This window comes from Lissotriton helveticus, chromosome 9 (genome assembly GCF_964261635.1).
Source record: "Lissotriton helveticus chromosome 9, aLisHel1.1, whole genome shotgun sequence".
Classification (NCBI taxonomy): Eukaryota; Metazoa; Chordata; class Amphibia; order Caudata; family Salamandridae; genus Lissotriton; species Lissotriton helveticus.
The window spans coordinates 1,141,000,778-1,141,022,837 of record NC_136070.1 but is presented as its reverse complement, the minus strand read 5'-3'; the positions used below and the strand labels follow the sequence as shown (position 1 = coordinate 1,141,022,837).

General features: G+C 40.9%; 1 protein-coding gene across 2 annotated transcripts in view; it reads right to left on the bottom strand.

Annotated features, from left to right (window-relative positions):
* The window catches only part of ARHGEF3 (Rho guanine nucleotide exchange factor 3), an 800,814-nt gene that overhangs the window by 426,417 nt on the left and 352,337 nt on the right, over positions 1-22,060 (bottom strand). The window contains exon 1 of one of the 2 annotated variants that reach the window (XM_078661576.1): positions 18,424-18,618. The exons of the other annotated variant lie outside the window; for it this stretch is intronic. Coding sequence (XP_078517702.1) covers positions 18,424-18,456 — 33 coding nt within the window. The 5' untranslated portion in view covers positions 18,457-18,618. Of the gene's footprint in view, positions 1-18,423; positions 18,619-22,060 lie in introns of those variants that run through there. 2 annotated transcript variants of the gene reach the window in all.

The window sequence follows — 22,060 nt, the reverse complement described above, 5'->3', positions numbered from 1 at the left end:
ATGGAGGGAGTGCCTGAGCAAATCAAACACTCACCCCCAGTTAACTGATCTGGGTTTAATCCATCATCATTCTTTAGCTCACTCCACCACCCCAGCATTTGGATGTTCAAATGCTGCATCCATCATTCACTTTGGTATCGCAAAGCTAAGTGGTGGTTGGTAATTTGAGCAGGTGTGGTGGGGACAGTGCATACACGCACACTCACTGACTCACACCTATGCATTCACATGCACTCAGAAATACACATCCACACGCATGCAAACATTAAAAAAAAAAATAACTTACCGGCTGCAGAGGTGATCTCAGTTAGCATTAGATAAGCCTTGGTGGTTCCTGACAGTTGAGACTGCTACCTCCTCTCATTGGCTGACCTTGTTATGGGTCAATCAATGAGAGGAGGTGGCAGTCCTTTCCACGTCACAGAGTGGGATGGGGTCAATGAGACTGCTGACGTCACCACACTCTGTGATGAGTGTCACTTGACCCTGGGCCCTTCAGTGCTTAAAACTGGATTACCCAGGTCCGAGGCGATCAGTAAAGTTCCCCCTTGTCATCAGGAGAGAACCACCACGCGCATTGCTGGGCTGGACTCAGGTGGTCACATCCACAGGGTTCATCTTCAGCCTGGCAAAGTTCAGTAGAGGCAGCCTGGTGCCTGTGCATTTAGCGCAAGTACCACTCCCGGCTGCCTGGTCTGAACATGAAGAGTGTTTGTCAGGCTGACCTTTCTTAGGCCTGACAGACAATCTGCATGATTGGAAAAAGTTGGGGGTGGGGCCTCTCCACCAGTAGGGAAAGGCAGCTGCTGCCCCAGCCTCTCCCTTGACCGCTGATGTCTCTGAACTCATGCAACCCGCAAACTCTTAGGAAAAGGAAGAAGGGGTGAGCTGCTCTAGCAGTACCCTAACTCCACCTTGATGTACTTATCTCACCACCCCCTTGGCCTTCAGATACATGATTTGTCTAAACAGAAGTGCATGAAGGGCCTATCTGCTCCTACAGATTCTTAATAAAGATGTGGAAATTACGGCACCATCTACTTTGAGTCAACTGACAACAATATAGTCTCCATATAGTCCACATGGTGCCAGAGGATGGCTGAAAATATTCAGTATTTCACTTTTTTATTTTTTTTATTTATTTTTATTGCCTCGGTTCGGTCAAGATGACAAAATACATTCTTCACATATAGCAGTTCATTTCAATACATTATACAGAACTCAAAAATTATTTCTCTATATATTCTTTAAGAGCCCCCCATGTCAATAAGCCAACCTTTTTTTTCCTTGTCCCTTTTAACGCATATAGATTCCACTCTAATTCATAAATATTAAATAGTTTTCTTCTCCAAAACTCAAACGTAGGTGCTTCCGGTTGTAGCCATTCTGTAGCAATACAGAGCCGAGTAATAATCATTAATACAAACAGAAAATTCTTAAATATACACAAATCCGCATTATCATCAATAGATTGGCTCACCCCACTGGGGTTCAGTATTTCACTATGTAAAAAAAACATATAGCATAACATGCATCTTGGATTGTTTATGCACATCTTATGCATAAGTAGACCGTGAGTGGACAGAACATGTGTGGAGTAATATTTGGAAAATCAAAATCCTCAGTTTGAACATTTAAATGTGAGTTTCAAATAAGTAGCCAAAGACGAGTAATGCAAATTAGGTTTAGAAAATCGCCAAAATATCTGAACTTTCACAAACGTTGAAAAATTATTTACTTCAATTTTTTGGTTCACAATTTGTACCTTTTTTATTGTTTTGCAGGTATTGGGACGACTTTGAGTGAGTTGTCCCCACTAGCCTAGAAAGAAAATTCCACAATGAAGCAACATTGTGACTACAACAGTATGGAAGTTGGGAGTAGGACCCCTCTGCTGCATAGACTGCCGTAGCAGAGTTATACTACACCTTCAATAAAGAATGTTATGAAACTAAGTCAGATGATGAAGTTTGCAATGTAAATGGTGAATCTGAAAGTTCCACATAGCACAGTAATGCATACTAGATACTTTTGAGAAAGAGCCAGTATTTTCAATGTATCTTTAAGAATGAGCACTTGCATAGACGTCTCCGCTTTGTGAACAAAAAAGGCATAATTCCAACATGTTATCATAAAATCAAAATGAAAAAAAGGAAAATCGAAAGTGGTGAGTGAACTGCACTGTGCCTTAATGACAGGCTAATGCATTCAAACATCAATCACATCCTAAAAAAAATAAATCAGATGCTAAAATATCATTATGTTCGCACAGTAAATACATCAAAGAACACATACACCAGCTCTTAAGCTGTATGATTCATTCGGTCCATCAAAAGGGCTTCTTCATGGTCCTATCACCAAAATCTACTTGGAACACAGTGGACAGCCCAATCAAGTAATATCAAAGCATTACAAAGAAATGAAAGCTAATGACTGAGAGGGACTGACCCAAATCCCTTCTCCCTTGCTCTCTCTGTACTTCTACTGATTGTACTTTTTTGAGGAACTGATAACATGAGCTCAGGGCACAAGTCCTAAAAAAAGAAGTGGGGGACGCTCCAAGTTATGACGTCACCGTCCAAGTTATGACGTCACCGGAAGTGACGTCATGACAGGAAGTGATGTCACGAAAGGTGGCTTGCACCATCGGACTCATAGCCTCCCCTCGCTCACCCCTTAGATGCGATTGCATCAGAGAAGCCAGCGCGAGAGCAGCGTTCTGAATGAGCTCTGATCTCGCCCCAGAGAGTCTAAAGAGTGAATGTGTGGCTCCATTTGTTTCAGTTATCGAGCTCTCAAGTTTTCCACTGCCATATGGGCGATGTCGGCCAGTCCTGGTTTTACAACTCTCCTTGCTTTGTGTTATGCATACTATTATAATAGTCATAATGCAGGTAAAATTCCAATCACACGGATCTCTCGAGTCACTGGGTAAAGGGAGACCGACGGGGCGGGCGTGAGGGCAAGTAACGCCATAATTGAAAGTCTAGCTTTTGGGCAGGGGGGACAGCGTCCACCCGGTAACAAACGGGTAAAATAAGTGGGGGATTCCGTCCACCCAAATGGTACCCCAACGCGAGCCCTGATGAGCTCCTACAGACAGTGAACCGTCCACGCAAGATGGCAGTTCGTTTCTAAAGCTGAGCTTCATAAACTGATTTTCCCGGCCCTGTGCAGCTTTCTGATCACCTATTGCGAGGTTCAGTGCCATATTATGTGAAGGCAGCCTTATTGGGGAGTGTGTGCAGCTGGGACCTTGCAGGGTCCATTCCCCTGACTTGCTTTACAATCCAGACGCGAACGCTAAGATGGCGGTAGCGGCCACACGGGTGCTCTGATCCAACTGAATGCTGACAAGCAGACCCAATGCGAAGGCGCAGCATCAGCACTCAATCTCTCCCGTATGGCCTGACATTTTCAGCAGATACTCCGGAGGCCTTTGCAGATTCACCGCATACACTGACATCCTGTGCCCGTCCGATGAGCCTTTCTCCCTATACCGTATCCCGGCACGCTTCTGATCTGCTTATCTACCCCGTGGCCTTTGCGGCCCCACTTCCAGCGATTATTTTGCACCTGAACACACCCTCCTGCGTGTGTTTCTCCGGTGGACACTCCAGAGCCTCTACGGGCATATTATGCACACCAACCCTGTGCCCATAACCGGTGAGCCTTTTTACTTGCACCAGCCTCGGCTATCATTCTAATATCTTTCTGTGGCCTCTGCAGTATGTTTTTGGTATTGGCCCTCGTGGCCAATACCACACGACATAGACCACCATGTCCCCTCTGACATCTCCTCTAAACCGCTTGGGGTGCCAACACTGTCCCTTTTGACTATGCGTGGGACCGAACCTAGAAGGCTGTTTTGTGCAGACTACGATCTCTTGTTGCTGCTGATTCAACTGAGAGCGCTTTCAGTGGGCCTCTTGCAACACCATGCGCTACCGATTATGCGAGCTTCTTTGCCCTCAGGCCCTTTCCACATGGGACGTGTAGTGTTTCCACAGCCTTTCTACAGCTTCACCTGAGCCATATATGTCCTTATAAGTGTAATACCCCTGAGGGGCTGATTGGCAACTGCAATATTCCTGTCACAAGAACCTTAACAATATTAATCTGAGCATGTTTTCAGCACTCTGATTCTGAGATTGGAGCTGAGTTGGGACCCCCACCTGGTGCTGTCTGGCCCCCCTCCCTACTGTGGGCTTTCCTCCCCTGATTACAACTGGCCTCTGAGCCTATTTTTCATTAATCGGACTCTGAGTTTGGGGCTGGGTCTGCGATCCCCACATAGCGCTGTCTAGCCCCTCATCTTCCTATGAGCACTCATCCCCTAATTTCAACAGCACTCAGACCTAGCTTTGCTGGATGATCTATTCACTTCTGCGCAGATCATCATTTGACTTCAACATGTTATTGTTGTCTATGGACATTTACCAATAACTGTGCCCGGAGTCTTCCAGCTGACTTACCAGTCTCGAACGCACAGTGCTCTATACCTGCCATATCACCTCTTGGGATTCCCCCCCCCCATGGACTACAACTAGGATTGCGTTGTGACAGGGAAGAATAGACACACTGACTCTGAGACTCCCTCATACCATTGTGACTGAGTCTTTTCATCCCAACTACTAACAGCTTACCACCCCCGGCAGCTGGTACAAATCACACTACCGAAGAGCCTTAACTACTTCTTCTTGCTTCAACAAGAGTTGCCGAATGCTCTACAAACATGGTGGACCAGATGGATCACAGATCACTCAAAGAGAAAGAACCTAAACTAGGCCTGGGCGTAGTGGGCGTAGTGGGCGTAGTGGGACTACGCAGATCATCACGAAGTGGGGGGGAATCTATGCACCCCCGCACACTTCGCGTAACCCCACTACGCGCCGCCTCTTCCTGCTTTACTTCCGACTTCTTCCTGCAAATGCGCATGCGCGGGCACTCACGCATGCGCATTTCTCACAAGAAAAGCGCATGCGCGAGCGCCCCGCATGCGCATTTGTCAGGAAGAAGTTGCGATAAAGCAGGAAGAGGGAGCCCCGGGACGCCGCATCTCTGGTAAGTCTTTTTAATTACTTTTATTATGCCATTTAAAAGAGAGCGGGCGGGAGGTGTGTGGCGGGCAACTTCGCTCCTCTACGGCGTGTGCGTAGCCTGCCTACTACGCCTACTTTGCGGGTCGCGAAGTAGGCAACACTACGCACACTCCGTGGACGGAGCGGAGCACTGCGTCCAGGGTTAATCTAAACCCGGTCTTAAACAGTCAAAACATGAAGCACTGAACCCTGCCTCTCCCATCAAAGAAAAACACAAGAACCAGTCCAACCTCGAAATGATACTCAAGAAACTGAATGACATCCCTGACATTGGTCAGAGCACAAAGACCAACACTGACATGATGCAAACAGAAGTTGCTGTGATCAGGAAGGATCTCAAAGAACTTAACTTGTGGGTAAAAAATGCTGAAAACTGTTTAAGTATGGCAGAGGACTGCCTGATAGCCCAATCCACCCACTTTCTCAAGAACGACAATTTCATCTCTGCACTCAAACACAAACTAACTGAATTGGATGATTGCACTAGGTGACAGAACCACTGAATTGTTAGTCTCCAGGAAGGACTAGAAGACAAAGTCCCCTCCGGGATCCCCTTTCTTGAAACATGGATCATTTCAACCCTTGGTATTACTTTCAGCAATAGAATTGAATTTTGAAATTGAATGCGCCCATAAGGCGACCTCTTTCAAACCTAAAATATGCCCACCCCACAAGCACTGATTTTTTTACCTTTGTGCTACCAGCATACAGAACTCATTCTGTCACATACAAAGACGACCAAGTAAATTCTCTGGCAAGGCGCAAAGATCGATATCTCCCAGGACTATGCCAGAGACATGGTTATCAGGAGGAAAGGGTTTCTAGCCCTTAAACAACCAATTATGGACAGAGCAACCCAACATCCTTCATTGGTCCAGCCAAATTCAAGATTGTTTATTATGGCAAGACCCATGTGTTTTCTGACTCCAATAATCTACGAGTGTTCCTGGACAACATTATGGAGACTCACATGGTGGGCTTTCTGAATGGTCCAGGCTGAGGCCATTTGACGTGTTTTACATTTGTTAAGTCCAGTCAAACAATATCCTTTACAGTTTTTTACGATGCTCGGTGTATCCACACCCTGCTCTCTGTGTCCGCATAATGTGACATGACACACTAGAGTACCTTGATATTTACATTGCCTATAATGCTTTGACTGTTTTCCCTATTAGGTTCTACCTTTCCTACATGCTTCCACATTCTACACATGCCCCAGACGACCATCAAACAATTCACACATGATCCACATACTACATTCCCCGCACCGCTGTAGCAGGCTCGTTTAGCCCTTTACACAACACATGCACTCCACCCACCCCCCCCCTGTATCCCTCCCTCTGACACGACAAAGTACCCATGATGGGTATAGCTAGTTCCCACATGGTCTGTATCTATGCAGCGTATGTGGTCTTGACCTGTCCCATGCTCCAATGATCACCCCCTGTGACAGATTCTGTTATTATCATCATATGCCCTACATCCCTTAGCGTGTCTCACCTCCCCCTAACACGTTTCCCTACATCCACCGATAAAATAATTCAGGCACGCTGGGCCACATACTTTCCATCACCTATGCTGTGCACTCCCTCATGATGCGTCATTATGCTTCAAACTCCAATGGTAATGCTCCTTGACACAGCACAATGTCTCCACTTACTCTTCTGTGTTTACGTGCCTGAATGTGCCCATGTATTACTGTACTTTTTGTTGGTTTAGAACATACTTATAGCAAGTTATTCTAAGATATGTATGTTCCTAGCTCACATTTATTGCCCATCAAGGCCCTACTGTTTACATCTTGTTGTTCTACAATTGTAGTTGCGGGCTCATGCCTGCCTTTTTGCTTCTTCCTGTTATAGCTTACTGCTTGTATTTTGCAGGTGCCATCCACAGCCCTACACCTCATCTTCTCAGAATTTTTTCTCCCAGCTGGAGAACGGCTGCTCTTACCATTACTCCTAATTTTATCACCATCATTCGCTGTCCCTTCCAGTTCCTCCCCTAACTCGAGTCTTGTGATATTTATGATCCCTCACTGGCCGTACCACAATTTGTGGCCACTTACAATACCAGGCCATATATGCTTGCACCATCCATCAATGGCTGACCCTAATAACGCCATGCTTAAAGTGATTTCCCTTAATGCCAAGGGTCTCAACCACCTGGTTAAACATAGGAAATGTTCTGACTATTGCCACTCTCTTAAGGGCAATTTGGTTTTCTTGCAGGAGACCAAAATTGTCTATAAAGTAGCACTTTCCTTTAGTTCGGGTTGGGTATCTGACATTGCCTCCCCCACTATATCCTGAATAAATGTGGTCTTTACACTGATCTCCAAGAACTCTGGGCTTTCCATTATTTCATCAGAAACCCACAATGGTGCACAGACAGAATATCGAGTTTTAAATTTCGACCTACACAAATATCGAGTTGGAAATATCGTGATGCAGAAATATCGACAGCAAGAATATCGTGGTCAAGAATATCAACTTTGAGGTAAGAAATATCGTTTTTTAAAATATCGAAGTCATTCATATTGTTTGCAAAAATATAGTTGTTTAAAATGTCGGTTTTAATTAGTGTTATGTATGTTAGTATGTATTTAAAAAGTATGTGAACTATTTTTTGTGTAAGTATTGCTGTTTTTTTAATATATGTGTTAAATATTTAATAGTTATTACTTTTATTTTAATTACATGTTGCAATTTTTAGTTCTGCATCGGGTTGTGGGTTTATAGGGGAATAGGGTGGGAAGTAATTTAATTATAATGAATACATTTTTTATGTATTAGTATTATTTTAGTTTTTATAGTGTTAATTGTGGGAATTAATAGATTAGTAATTAATTATTAATTGTTGTTAATTATTATTAATTAATTAATTGGTAATTATGTTAATAGTGTCAATTTTTTAGGAGCGGGTTGTAGGTTTATAGGGGAATAGGGTGGGAAGTAATTTAATGATAAAAAATTAATTATAATTTTTTATTTATTAGTATTTTTTTATTTATAGTGTTAATTGCCGGAATTAATGTATTATTCATGATTTATTAATTAGTTATTGGTTATTAATTATGATAATTGTGTAATTTGTTTAGGAGTGGGTGTTGTTTATAGGGGAATAGGATGGGAAGTAATTTATTTATAATTAATTAATAAATATTTGTTAATTATTGCTAATTAATCAATTAAAATTTAAATATGGCAATTGTGTAATTAATTTAAGATGTGAGTTGTGGGGTTTATAGTGGTAAAGGGTGGGAAGTAGTTTATTTTAAACTAATGAATACGTTGTTTTTAATTGATATTAATTTATTAATGTGAAATTAGTTTTGGAAATTGTGTAATGATTTTTAGATGTGGGTCGTGGTGTTTATTGGGGTAGAGGGTGGAAAGTAATTGATGTTTAATTAATTAATAATTAGTTGATCATTAATATTAATTCATCAATTCAAAAATATTTATGGTAATTGTTTATTTATATTTTGTGTGTGGGTTTTGATTTTATAGGTGTAACGTTTGGGGAGTAAATTGATGTTTATCTGTTTTAATTTGGATTTTAATGAATCATATTTCTTTAATTGATAATTATTTATGTTAACTATGGAGGATTTTTTTTAATTAAGATGTGTGTAGTGAATTGTGTGGTGTTATAGGGTAGGAAATAAAAAATATTACATTTAAGTAATAATTAATGTTTTTGATTTTAATACTAGTTATTTGTAAATTATTGTTTAATAAAAAAACTTTATAGGTATTTGTTAGATCTTTTTAACATTATTTGTTTATATCTTTTGAAAATGTTTAATATTTGTATATATATTTTCTTTTTTGTTTTTAAAACTCTTTTGTGTTGTAGATGATATTTAGTTTTTTGTAAAATTTTGAATTGATTCAAATGGGAATAGTAAATTTTACTCCTTCGCTATCCAACACTTTCCCTACTGTTGCACTCACTGGAGTGGGAATAGTAATTTTTACCCCTCCGCTATCCAACACTTTCCATACTGTTGCACTCAGTGGAGTGGGAATAGTATTTTTTACCCCTTCGCTATCCAACATTTTCCCTACTGTTGCACTCACTGGAGTGGGAATAGTCATTTTTACCCCTTTGCTAGCCAACACTTTCCCTAGTGTTGCACTCAGTGGAGTGCAAAATGTAAGTTTAAAGACTATTAAATATTTTAATGCTTTAATTTATAATACAATGTTATTTTTATTAGATTTTATGTTATAGGTGCATGTGTACATATATATATTTATTTGTACATTTCTATATATTTATACAATTTAAAAGTAATTTAAAATTAATAGTTTATTATTTTTTTAAGTAAATATATATATATATATATATATTACATTTTATATATGTATGTTTAAATATGTTGAAATAACATTTATTTCATATATTTGTTAAAATGTATATAAAATCCAAATAATTTTTTTTAAGTTAATTTTATTATTTAATATATTTAACATTATTTTTTATATATATATATATATATATATATATATATATATATATATATATATATAAAAGAATCGATATTTTGTACATCGATATTTCCCCCCGATATTTTTATACTTACCAATATAAGTATTGGATGTCGATATTTTTTACATCGATATTTAAGACTCAATATTTGTGTATGGGGACATTTTGAGCGTCGATATTCTATCAGTGAACCTCACAGATAGATGGTTGATTACACGACTACAACACCAAACTACTGAAATGTATGCAGTAAAAACATATGCCCCAAACATAGATGACCCTAAATTTTGGGAATCTCTTTCGGCCATAGTTGCTCTTCTCCCCTCGAACGCATAGATTATACTTGGTGTACTTGGTGGCAACTTCAACCTCCCAGTGGACCCTCTCCTGGATAGACTATCTGCCTTCAGGTACAGAATCTCTAGATCCCATAAAGCACTACACGCCTTATGCTCGACTCACAAAGTGGCTGACTTTACCTTTTTCTCACCACCTCATAACACCTTCTCCAGAATCGATTACCTCCTGGTTGACTCCACTCTCCTCCCTCATACCACCTTTACCTCTAAAGAACTGATTATTATCTCGGACCATACAGTCCTATCGTTGAAACTCCAGTTCCTTCCCACCTCCATGAACTCAATAGCCTGGCAGATAAATGTAGAGATCCAGGAGGACTCAAACGTGGTCAAGGAACTCCATGATGAACTATCTCAATTCACTCAGATAAATCAAATCCCTGTATCCTCTCCGGTAACCTTCTGGGATTCCCTGATTGCTATTGTAGAAGCAAAATCATACTCTTAACACGACTTACATGTGAATTCCATTGTCAGAAAACACGCGCATCTCTGGGTCCAAAAAGGTAAAAAGTTGTTCTACCTTTATTAAGCTGGAAAGTCCCTAGTGGCCTACCTGAAGTTTAAGCGTAACTCTAACCACATACAAACAATCAAAGATGAACACAATGCACTACAAACCTCAACTGATATGATTCTAAAAACCTTCCAACACTTTTACACCAAATTGTACACTACCTCAATCAACACACCTTTAGACACTTACTTAAACTTCCTGAACTCTCTACCAATTAATCAAATCTCCTCCACCGACCGAATCTCGCTTACCAATCCACTCACTAAAGAGGGAACGTTCACACCATCAAAAGTACTCCATCTGGTAAGGCACCGGGATCAGACGGTTTCCCAATCAAATTTCACAAAACCTTCCCCCGCTCAACTTTTTCCCTATTAGAATTGACTCTCTCCCACTTCGTTACCTCCGGTTCAGTATCAGGATCCGCCTCTGAGGCCCACCATTGTGGTTATCCCCAAAAAAGGTAAGGACCAATCAGACCCCAAAAAGTTTAGGCCGATTTCCCTCATTAATATGGATGCTAAAATCTATGCAAACATTCTGGAACACCATCTCACTCCCCTGATTCCCATACTAGTACTTTAAATTAAAACTGAAGGACGCCAACTCAGTTTAGTTCAAAACATAAAAACATTACATTTTCTGTAAAAAGGAACCACGTGATCAAAAAATGATTCACATATTCATGTTTTGGTACTGAAGCTTGCTCAAACACACAGTGCTGTGGATAGACTTCACGGTAGTAGTACTTCCAATGGCATAATTTGCTCATCACTGCTGCACAATTTCAGTTGGCCAGACTATGGTGCAATGCAAAGCAACGTCTTTTTGGGTCAGCTAAGCCGTCGCAAAGGTGAGTTTTTATAGGTTCATTTTAAACGTTGCAGTGTTGCAAAGTTTAAATGGTACATTTTTCCAGGTCTCTATCTGACATTTCACCTGTGATTGCTCCCTAGCTGCTTTTAATTGAGCCCTCATTTATCCCTTTGTGATTTCCAGCTGAAGCCAGTCTTTTCATCAGTCTAGATAGATCAGGACTGGGTGAAGTTTGCCCATTGAGATGTACAAAGTTAGAAAACCTTGCCTTTGCTGAAAATAGCAAAGTTCTGAGACTTCACCTGCTTTGCAGAGCAGGCTAATGTAACTATATTTGTAAATTGTACTTATATAGCGCTTACTTCCCCTGACAAGGTGTTTAAGTGTTTTGCAGTGAGAAGAATGCTACTCAGGAACCAAAGGTTATAGGTAAACAGGCAGTAGAATGGTATTTTTTTTTATTTTTTAACTAGTTTACTTTTTCAGTGGAGAGTACAGTCTCTCTCTACACACCCTACAACGCACCCCCGTCATCTGGGAGAGAGGCCTGCCACCCCCCCACACCTTAATATGCATACCCGTCATCATAAAGAGAGAGAGAGAGAGAGAGAGAGAGAGAGAGAGAGAGAGAGAGAGAGAAAGAGAGAGAGAGATAGGACTGGAGAGGTAGTTCATGTACACACCTTACTAAGCACACCCATCATCTGAGATAGAGAGGTCGAAAAGGAAAGGCCAGTCCATGCACACACCCTACTATGCACACTAAACTTATTCTACACCATTGCAACACATTTTAGGGATGAGGGCAAAACAAAGCCTGCACCACCATTAAATGTCACACAAAATAAATTTAAACAGAAGGTGCTAGTACCCAGGAATGCAATCCCTATACGATCCAAAGAGGGAGCTGGGAGATCCTAGTTCCCTTAACAAATTTTACACAAATGGTCTGCACCCTTCAATGATCAAGTACATGTGTCATATCTTACAAATAAATATCTTATTAGAATGTAACTATTTCAGTGTTATCAGTTTTCCCAAGAAATAGTAAACGGAGGCTTCCTCAATTCTTATTCAATTCTTTATTTAATTTTCTTGATTAAAAAGCAGATAGCCAACGCGTTTCGTCCGTTACCGGACTTCTTTTCTATTTCTTGGGAAAACTGACAACACTGAAATAGTTATATTCTAATAAGATCTTTATTTGTGAGATATGACACTTGTACTTGATCATTGAAGGGTGCAGACCATTTGTGTAAAATTTATTCTACACCATGTTTACAGAATGAAACGATGTTTGGGAGGTGTAGATCTCTTAATATAGCTTATGAGAGGTAGACTTTAGAATGTAGAGAGATATCAGCAAGTATTGCAGATTCTGTTGAAAAATCAAGTTCAAACCGTATGTACTTGTAAGTATAGTCTGAATAACATTTGGAGTTTGTCATGGGTTGCAGCTGTGACCTATAGCTTGCTCCCTGCTACTCCTGGCACTTCCTTTGTGAACCCTTGGCCTCATAGGAGGCAAACATTTTTCCCCCACTGAGGCCAGGGGTTGCAAAGTAAGTGCCAGCATTAGCAGGAAGCAAGCTAGAGGTCACAGTAGCCACCCCTGATCACCTCTAAATGATGTCCATGAGTAAAGGAAGCATTGTTTCTCAAACTATGAAAGAAAGATTGTGGAATGTGTTAATACAAGCATTAGTGTTTTATGAACCTCATTGTATATATACTTTAGCCCTATGAGATGTTTGAGTGGTGATATTGCTATTTCTAGAGGGAAACTCCATGCTCAGTGTTAGCAAAGGTGTCTCAAGAGGAATGTGTGACTGGGTGGGGGTGTGCAATTTTTCTCGAGAAAGGAATAACAAGTTAGCGATACACTAGATATAAATATGTGATTGTGGGTGAAAGATATTGAAAACTTTACAGAATATAGTGAAGAATGACATGATTTATTGACTTGTATGTAACTTTTACATTTTTTGGTTATTTTCTCTTTTTGTAGCAAGTAAATGGAAAACTGAAGTTGTGAACAAGAAAACAAACCATGTGAGAAAATATATGGACGAGAAAAAAGTCTGTTTGTATTGAATAGGGGGACATTTGTGGTAATGTAAAAACATGTGCTGTGTAGGTCTACTTGCTGCAGAGGAAATAATTATCTGCTTAGATAAGCAGCAGAAATGAGGTTTGTTTACATAAACAGGACTATTGCCTGTTCAACAATAAGCCCCTGATCAGGCACAGTGTATCCAGTTCAGCAGCAACAGCTAACTCTGCCTGAGCTACCCTTTCTGAACTCCCTTTAAAAAACTGTAGGCATGAGAAACTTTGCTGGTTCATTTGCTAGCCAGCCTGTCAATAAAACCTGCCCTACCACAGACTTTTTGCAAGGTGGAGGTGGAACAGCTACACCAGACTGCTCATCGTAATTTGAAGAAGACATTAAAAAATTGGTAAAGCTTGTTGTTTTATAATTGTTGATATGGTTTGTTAATGTCGTCTTTGAAATGTTAAATTGTTATTTTGTGATGAAAAGTTTAAAGTTACTACCAATTTGTTTGCTCAATACTTGTTACAGATTGTAATATTATTACAGTATTGTAATGTTGACCAAAGCTTACAGTTCCATCTTCAGGGAGTGCAGAAGTGCTACTCCATGTGTGTGTGTGTGTGTGTGTGTGTGTGTATGTATATATATATATATATATATATACGTATATATATATATATATATATCAGCACAAACTCCAAAAACAGCCACTACTGGTTCTTGTGAGAATCAGAACCCTCCAGGCAATAAGGAGACGGACCACGAACTGGATACACAGCTGTTTAATGTGCAGGGGGTTGAAAATAGCGAGGGCAAGACGCGTTTCGGGCTGCCAAAGCCCTTGTTCACATGCATAGATTCAACGTCTTTTTTTCTTTTTTATAATGCAGTGCTAGCCCGCCATTTCTCTTTCAGGTCACATGGTCATAGACATAAACAAAATAGTTTGTATATACTTAATTTACGATGTACTGGCATAATCACAATATAAAAATAATAAATTATTTTTAACATTGATTAATTAGATCCATATATTTCTGAATATAAAAATTACATCGATTAATTTTAATTTTCCTGGATAAATCCATAAAACACTGGCTGTCATGCAAGATCACGCAATGAATATCAAGGCATTGTAACCATATATAGTATCCATTCCTTAATGATTTGGGATAAATCCCTGTGCAGATTTTAACTAATGCCTATACAAGCAATAATAATTACATAATAAGGCTGGAAACTGTGGGATTAATCCCCGTGCAAATCTTAGCAAAAAGGCCTGTGCAAATATAGCAAATGTGCAAAATTACGCAATTTATATGGAACATATAAAGCAGTGCCAGTTTCTTCTATTTGTATCCATTATCAGAGTTTGTAAAGAATATCGCGACCTTTAAATGATAGATAAACGGGACAAGTGGTGAAAGTGCACAATCTAATATAATATAACATTGAATCACAGTCTGCAAATCATATAGATAATAAAGTGCATATATGTATATATATGCCACGAACCTCGTAAAGCAGTTTCTTCTCAGCAAAAGAAGAGCGTAGACCCAGGGTTGGTGCAATTGATTTATTTAAACACACCACTAGTCGCCATGACGCGTTTCGGCAGATCCCTGCCTTGATCACATGACACATTGTTATGTTTAACCTCCTTTTTAAAGTGACAGTGCACACATTTGGTCATCAACATGGAAAAAATACTTTGAAGTTACGTGCCTAAATGCTTGTATGTACCGTGCTTAAATATCTGCATAAACACACCGTAATATTATGTATAAATACATTTGCAATAATAGAATGGTAGTTTATGTAATTTTAGTCTCCATAATTTATTTGTCGCTACAATCCTGGTACATATAGTTTAGTGGTTTGAACAATTTCTGTCTCAAATGCAGAGTTTATCTTAAATACCAAGTTATTTTAACCATGCATAAAAAGACAAGCGAAGGTGACCCTGTGGAACCCTGTGGAAAGAATATAAATAAAAAGATAAAGTGCAAAATTTGTTCAGAGCAGAGCGCCCGTGCTATGCTCATCAATGTGCTAATTATAAAAGGATGAGAAGTGCTACAATATTGAATAAATGGCATAATTCTCAACCTGGCCTAAAAATAGTACAATCCGAACTACGGGGCACATTAGGATGGCGGGCGGACTTTGCCCGCCCGCCATCCTGTCGGTGAAAGGGACCGCCCGCCATAAGGGCGGGGGTCCCGTGGGCAGCATTAGGATGCGCCCGCCACGGTGGCGGGCGCATCCTGCATTCCTACCATTGTGGCGGGCGATGCACTCAGCCCCGCCCGCCACAATGGCAGGAAGGCATGCTGTGCACTTCCATGCACAGCATGGCAGGCACCGCGCGGTGCCTGCCATGCGTTGTACTGACATACAACCTTAAAGGATAGAGCACAATGAGTTTAGCATTGATTGGCAGTCCTAAGGCCTTCACTACAGAATGCAACAAAATAGGAGGAGTGAAGGGAATAAGTTTAGGGGGCCATGCAGAGGGGGCACACTCCACCACCTGTAAATCTAAATATAAAACTTAAGTTTTAGGCCTACAAAATGTTTTTTTACAGGGAAAACACTGCACATGAAGGCTGTAATGGCAGGGCTGGAGACATGTTTTACAGTGTTACTTTATTGTGTGGCACAATGTGTGCTGCATCCTACTAGTAGCATTTAATTTACAGGCCATGGGTGCATGTAGTACTGTATACTAGACGTATAAGTAAATTAAATGTGCCAATTAAGTATATGGCAATCTTTCCATGTTTAAAAGGGAGAGCATAATCACTTTTCCACTGGTTAGTAGGGGTAAAGTGCGCAGAGTCCTATGGAAAACAAAAACGGATACCGCAAAAGAAGCCAAATATCTGGGGGAATGACATGCAAAGAATGGCCATTTACAACAGATATGTAGACACTCATGTACATAAATGTTACCCACATACTATGACATGACTATAAACATCTATTTATTGGCATGATTGTTTAATAATATTCCCCATATACATAATTCTTATATCCTTATACAATGCATAATTTAATGCACATATATACATCTACATGTACATAGCCATATCTACATAGCCAGACATGCCATATTATTATGATGATGATAATTTCCTTCCCTGTTTTCAGAATATACCGGGTAATCATAATGATGAATTCCAGGTGTGGTATGGAGCATGTTACATTCTTGCACCCTCCAGCAGTCACAAAATAAAGTGTACTTGGAGGGAGATGGGGGTTTGCAGGAATCTTTGCAGGGCATGGGATGGGTAGGGAATTACAGTTGTAAACTTGGATCAAAGTGATGGATCACCTTGATGTGGGAGGTGGAGCCTGAGGCTTTGAGTGTGTGCGCATGGGGAGTAGGGCGCTTAGTGCAAGGCCTGGGTGGTAGCTGCTTAGGGACACGAGGGCCCTGTCCCCATTGGGGACTCATAAGCCTTTTCTTAACTGCAAAGCTTAGAGTCATAAATGCAAGATCACCCAACCCTGGATTTTATCTCATTAGTTATCTTCAGGTTTTAATCACCATATTTCAATATTAAGATTACATTTGTTAAAGAGGTTGAAATGGCAGGCGTGAAGGAACAATGATCTGTTTGTATGTGTTAGAGTTTCATGTTCCAGCGTTGGTAAAGGGAGGGTCCTGGCAAAACGTGCCCAGCGGTTTCCTACTGCTCACTGGGGAGAGGATGTGGAAGGTGTTATTCAGGAAGGACAACAATGTTCAGTGACATCTGGCTGCTGTGAGCAGGCTAGGTGCGCATGCGCAAATCTCAAAATTCAAAAAATTGAAATCCATGTACAGTGGTGTAGTAAGGATGCCAGGGGTCCTAGAGAAAGCAAAGACATTTGGCCCCAACCACATGTTTTTTTAAATAAACCGGACCCCATTTGGGGTGCGGTGGGTCCCTAATGCCCATGGCCTCAGTTGCCACTGCACCTGCTGCATAGCTAAACCTCTGGCTGTGTATGGCATTGTGCATGTGTCTTGGGTGAGGAAAAGGTCTGATGTAGATGGCTGTTCGCCACTTTCTCGCTATTACGCTTAGCGCTCTGAAACCCAACTTTGTAAAGTTTGCACACTTTAGACCATAAATACATAAGTAAAGAAATTCTACATACATGTGCATAATATAAATGTGTTAATAAAATTGGTTTTTACATAGAACTTCATTTCACCGTTTTTTGTAGCTTCTAAGCGCTGTATGCCACTTGGATCTTATCTTTACCACCTACCATTTCAGTTCATTCTTAAAAATATGGATTTACTCAACAACACAGCAGGGGTCTGTGCGAGCCCCAAACAGAAGACACAGTGCTTCTGAGTCAGCATAAGCCAGGGGAGGTGTAACGAGTAGGCCTACGAGCACAAGAGCACAAAGGAAACTGTCAGTGGGAGAGGATATGTGCAGAGAGTAAAGGAAGCTGCGCCCAGGCCATGGGCGTCTTAGAGTCCCACCACCGCGCAAAGCGCAGAGGAGAAAAAAATACAACCTTGAATAGTAAGTGTGCTACCTCTTTTTAAATTTACCTTAGTTACAGAAGATTATTTTCTGCACATTTTTTTTTTAAACAATGGTTAGCTGTCCTGCTCGCCACCTTTGCAAAGACCTCTACATCATAAACATTTACCTCACTGCTCACGAAATCCACAATCTGCCCTTTCTAGTAGAAAATAGTTGAACCAAGAGGCTCTGACGTGACTGGCAGCCGGCAATCTGAGCAAACCGCCCAATTAAATATTATTATGAATTAAAAAGCGCACGCCAACCTCAATTTCCTGTACTTAAAACATAGCTTAAAAAAATGAATGAAACTACATCATGTGATGTCTGTGAGCGTTCAGTATTTTTTGAGCATGAATGCCTGCTTTGATGTATGTATCACATCTTTGTTAGGACAAGGTTACAGAGATAGGGCCACACAAAAGTCGTCTTTTTATTATGTTTTATGAAATGTGTTGAGGTGTGCTCAGTGCACCTCAGCCCAGCTGCTCCTTACAGCCACAGAGGAGTCGCTCTCCGCCCTGCCCCCACCCCACTTCCTTACCTGGTGATGGACGAAGAAACAGCACCACACCATGAGGCTCCCGGCAGACGCGTTCCTCCTGCTAGACAGAGGTTTCCCCGAAAGAGCTTTAACTAAATGCAGCCCGAAGCACTGACTGTGCCCACACCAAGCGCAGGCGGTTTCCTTTTAACCCCCTCCAGCCAGCCCTCCCTGCAGAACGACATGACAGGAAGTGTGCATGTGCGTGTTGTTTGAGAGTTCCAGGCCCGGCACTTCCGAGTACCACAGCCACTCTCTGCTGTCATTTAGAGGTATTTTTCTCAAGTACATATCTCAATGACGTGCATGCTGAAAGCTTCTTAACGAAAGGGTCCAAAGTTCTAAGCATTTTAAAGGTCTTAAATGGTCAGATTCGCCATTTGCAACAGTTAAAATGCTGTTTTTTTGGTGGAGTTTTATATAGCGCGAACTAAACCTGAAGGCATCAGAGCGCTTTACATGAGCATCACTTACGTTAGAGACAGACACATTCATTTTTGTTAGGCACGGGGAGATTAAGTGATTTGCCCAGAATCACAAAATGTTGAGGGTCCCTTTGGGGAGATTAACCCCCAGATTCATCATTGTAATGTTTTGCGAGTCCTTAATAGCGATTATTAAGGAATCGCTATTAAGGACTCGCAAAACGGCATTCATGTAGGAATCGCAATATTATTTGCGATTCCTACAGCTTCCTTATTTGCGATTAGCAATTTGCTTATCGCAAATAAGGATGCGATTTCAAGGGTGCCAGGGGTGTCCAAAGGACACCCTGTAGCACCCCTGAAATGAAAATGTAGACTGATGTTGCGCACACACATGTCCAAAGGACATGTGTGTGTGTAACATACAACTTAGAAAAATGCACTAAAGTGCATTTTTCTAAGTTTTCGCTATTTACCACAAAGTCAGACTTCGCGGTAAATAGCGGCCAAAAATTGCGAATTCGCAATTCCAAAATGGTTCATGAATTGCATTTAAGGAATCTCAAATAGAGATTCCTTAAATGCAATTCCTCGTAATATAGCGATTTAGCATTTTGCGATTTTTGCATTTGGGATGATGAATCACAAATGCAAAAATTACGCTCGCAAAGGGCCAGATTCTGAGAATCTGGCCCTTTGCGAGCCGATTTTACAATGATAAATCTAGCTGTAAGTGATTTGCGCAGAATCACAGAATGTTGAGGGTCCCTGCCTGGGAGATTAAGTGAATTGCCCAGAATCACAGAATGTTGAGGGTCCCTGCGGGGAGATTAAGTGATTTGCGCAGAATCACAGACTGTTGAGGGTCCCTGCCCGGGAGATTAAGTGATTTGCCCAGAATCACTGAATGTTGAGAGTTCCTGCCGAGACTCGTACCCTGTTCCCTAGCTCCGAGGTCGACCACCCTAGCCCTTAGGCCACATTCTTTTCTTTTAATCGATCGGATTTTGAGTCTCTGACAAGTTTTTCTGAATTCTAAAATGGAATTCTGTCACGGGAGAGGGGTGTGTTGTAGGCGTCCCTTCCAAATACTGAATCAGTATCTTTTGTATCAATGCGTTATGATCAAAATCGGCCGCAAACAGTTAACATTTACGAACATCTCAGAGGAGGTGGTAACACATTTTAAAAAGGAGAGCGGTCCTCTTGGGACTCCTCCTACTTCTTGGAGTTTCTTTCTCTTAAAACAACAGTAGTACTTACAGCCATGGAAATTATCAGAGGTTTAAATCGCACTTCCTTTCAAAATGTACCCACTTTTGTAGGTCGAGGTCATTCTAATATGATTATCTTTTTATCTCCTCATCTATGGCTCACTTTCTTTATAATTTGAGGGTGTGTGAGAGTTCCTCTGAGTGTCCACACTCCTTTAACACTGTCTTTCATATGGAATTTCAAAATAGCGAATCCTGTTCATCTCACTTTGGACAATGCGCAAGGGAGGCGCCTTAGATGGAATAAGGTCCTCCCTGATGTTTTTATCATGATCTTTTCAGAGATTGTCAACTTAGTTTCGAAATTTTTGCTCGAATAATAACTCTTGAGATACTTCCATTATTAATTATTTGCTGTTATTTATGAAAAAAATGTATTCCTTGATGACTTGTAATACTGCATCCCCAGGATTCAAGCCCTATAAATGGTTTGCTAATCAATGCTCTAGGGCACATCGCGTTCTTTTCGAGGCAGTTAATGTCACTCCCTGAGATTGCATATGGGCAGGGCCGGACTGAGACCAGCAACCAGCCCTGGCAGGTTGCTTCTCCACCGGCCCTGGTGACTGGAGGGGAGGGGGTTGTTACCCGCTAAGCACTGCTCCCGCTTTTCCTACAGAGGGCCTATTTTGCAGCGCTGCTACAAAACCGGCACCCTGTAAGAAAAGCGGCCCCCTGCGGCCATAAAACCGGCCCGCCCCTCCAGCCCACTGGGGAAATGCCCAGTGCCCGCAATGGCCAGTTCGGCCCTGAATATGGGTTGCTACTTGCCTCCTATAAGAGAATTTTGAAGGATCGTAAAAAGTTTTCGAGATTCCACAACTTTTTAGTGTGGTTCTGCAATGCAAGGCCAATCTCACAATGTTGCTCTTCCCATGCCAGCTTTATCAGAATTTATCACAAGAATGTGCTAGATGCCAGATTGATACTCATATTTTTACAAGTGGCATTGTCTTAGGGCTTTTGTGTTTGATCATTATAAAGAACATTATTCATTTGATTTGATATTTGGTATTTACGAAACGTTTTCAGCATTATCCTTAAATGTAATTATGAGTACAACACTAGTGAAAGGCAAAACATAGCACCATCTAATTGTACATATGAACAACTAGATTGAGAGGATAGCATGTGTTCCTGAAGGAGGAGGTGGAAACCAAAGAGTGGTGGCAAATGACCAGAAAGGGTTAATGGATTGCAGAATTACCAGGCTATATGTAAAAGGTTCCGAAGCATAACTGGATGAAAGACCGATGGGGACAGACCAACTAGACAGGAGAGCACAGGGAGGAGTAATAAGAGAACAAGCATTTACAATGCAATGGTTTCGCCTTTGGAAAAGTTAGAGTTATTGGCATTGCTCATGACATTTCTTTTTTTTTTTACTTATAAATAAATGGCATTGTTATTTACATTGCCAACAGCTCTGAAAGAGAAACATTGAACATAGGGGGGTGGAAATTTTGTGGGGATCACACTGGGGACAGAAGAAAAGAGCTGATAAACCTATGCACTCTCACGGAGTAAAATCCGAGACAAAAAAAGTCATCGAATAAGAAGCAAATAAATGAGATTGACAATAAACACAACCAATGGTAAGCAATGGACAGGTTGTAGGCACACAGTAGGCCTTTTGCAATCAGACAAGTTAAACTACGTGGGCTGGACCACAAAAAGTAATGTGTTCACGCTGCGTCAAAATGTCAGGAAGTTAAGAAACAAGCATGGCCAGTACAAATAAGTATGACCTTAATGGGCTGCACTATCAAAGACACACTCATCACTCTGAACTCACACTAGCACTGTTCATCCCCTGCACTTGTAATTGTGGTTTGGCTGTATGTATATAGTAGTGTATGGATGGATGGATGGATGGAGTTTATGGGATGGATGGATAGTATGGATGTCTGGATGTAGTGTTACATGTTTGGAATGTAA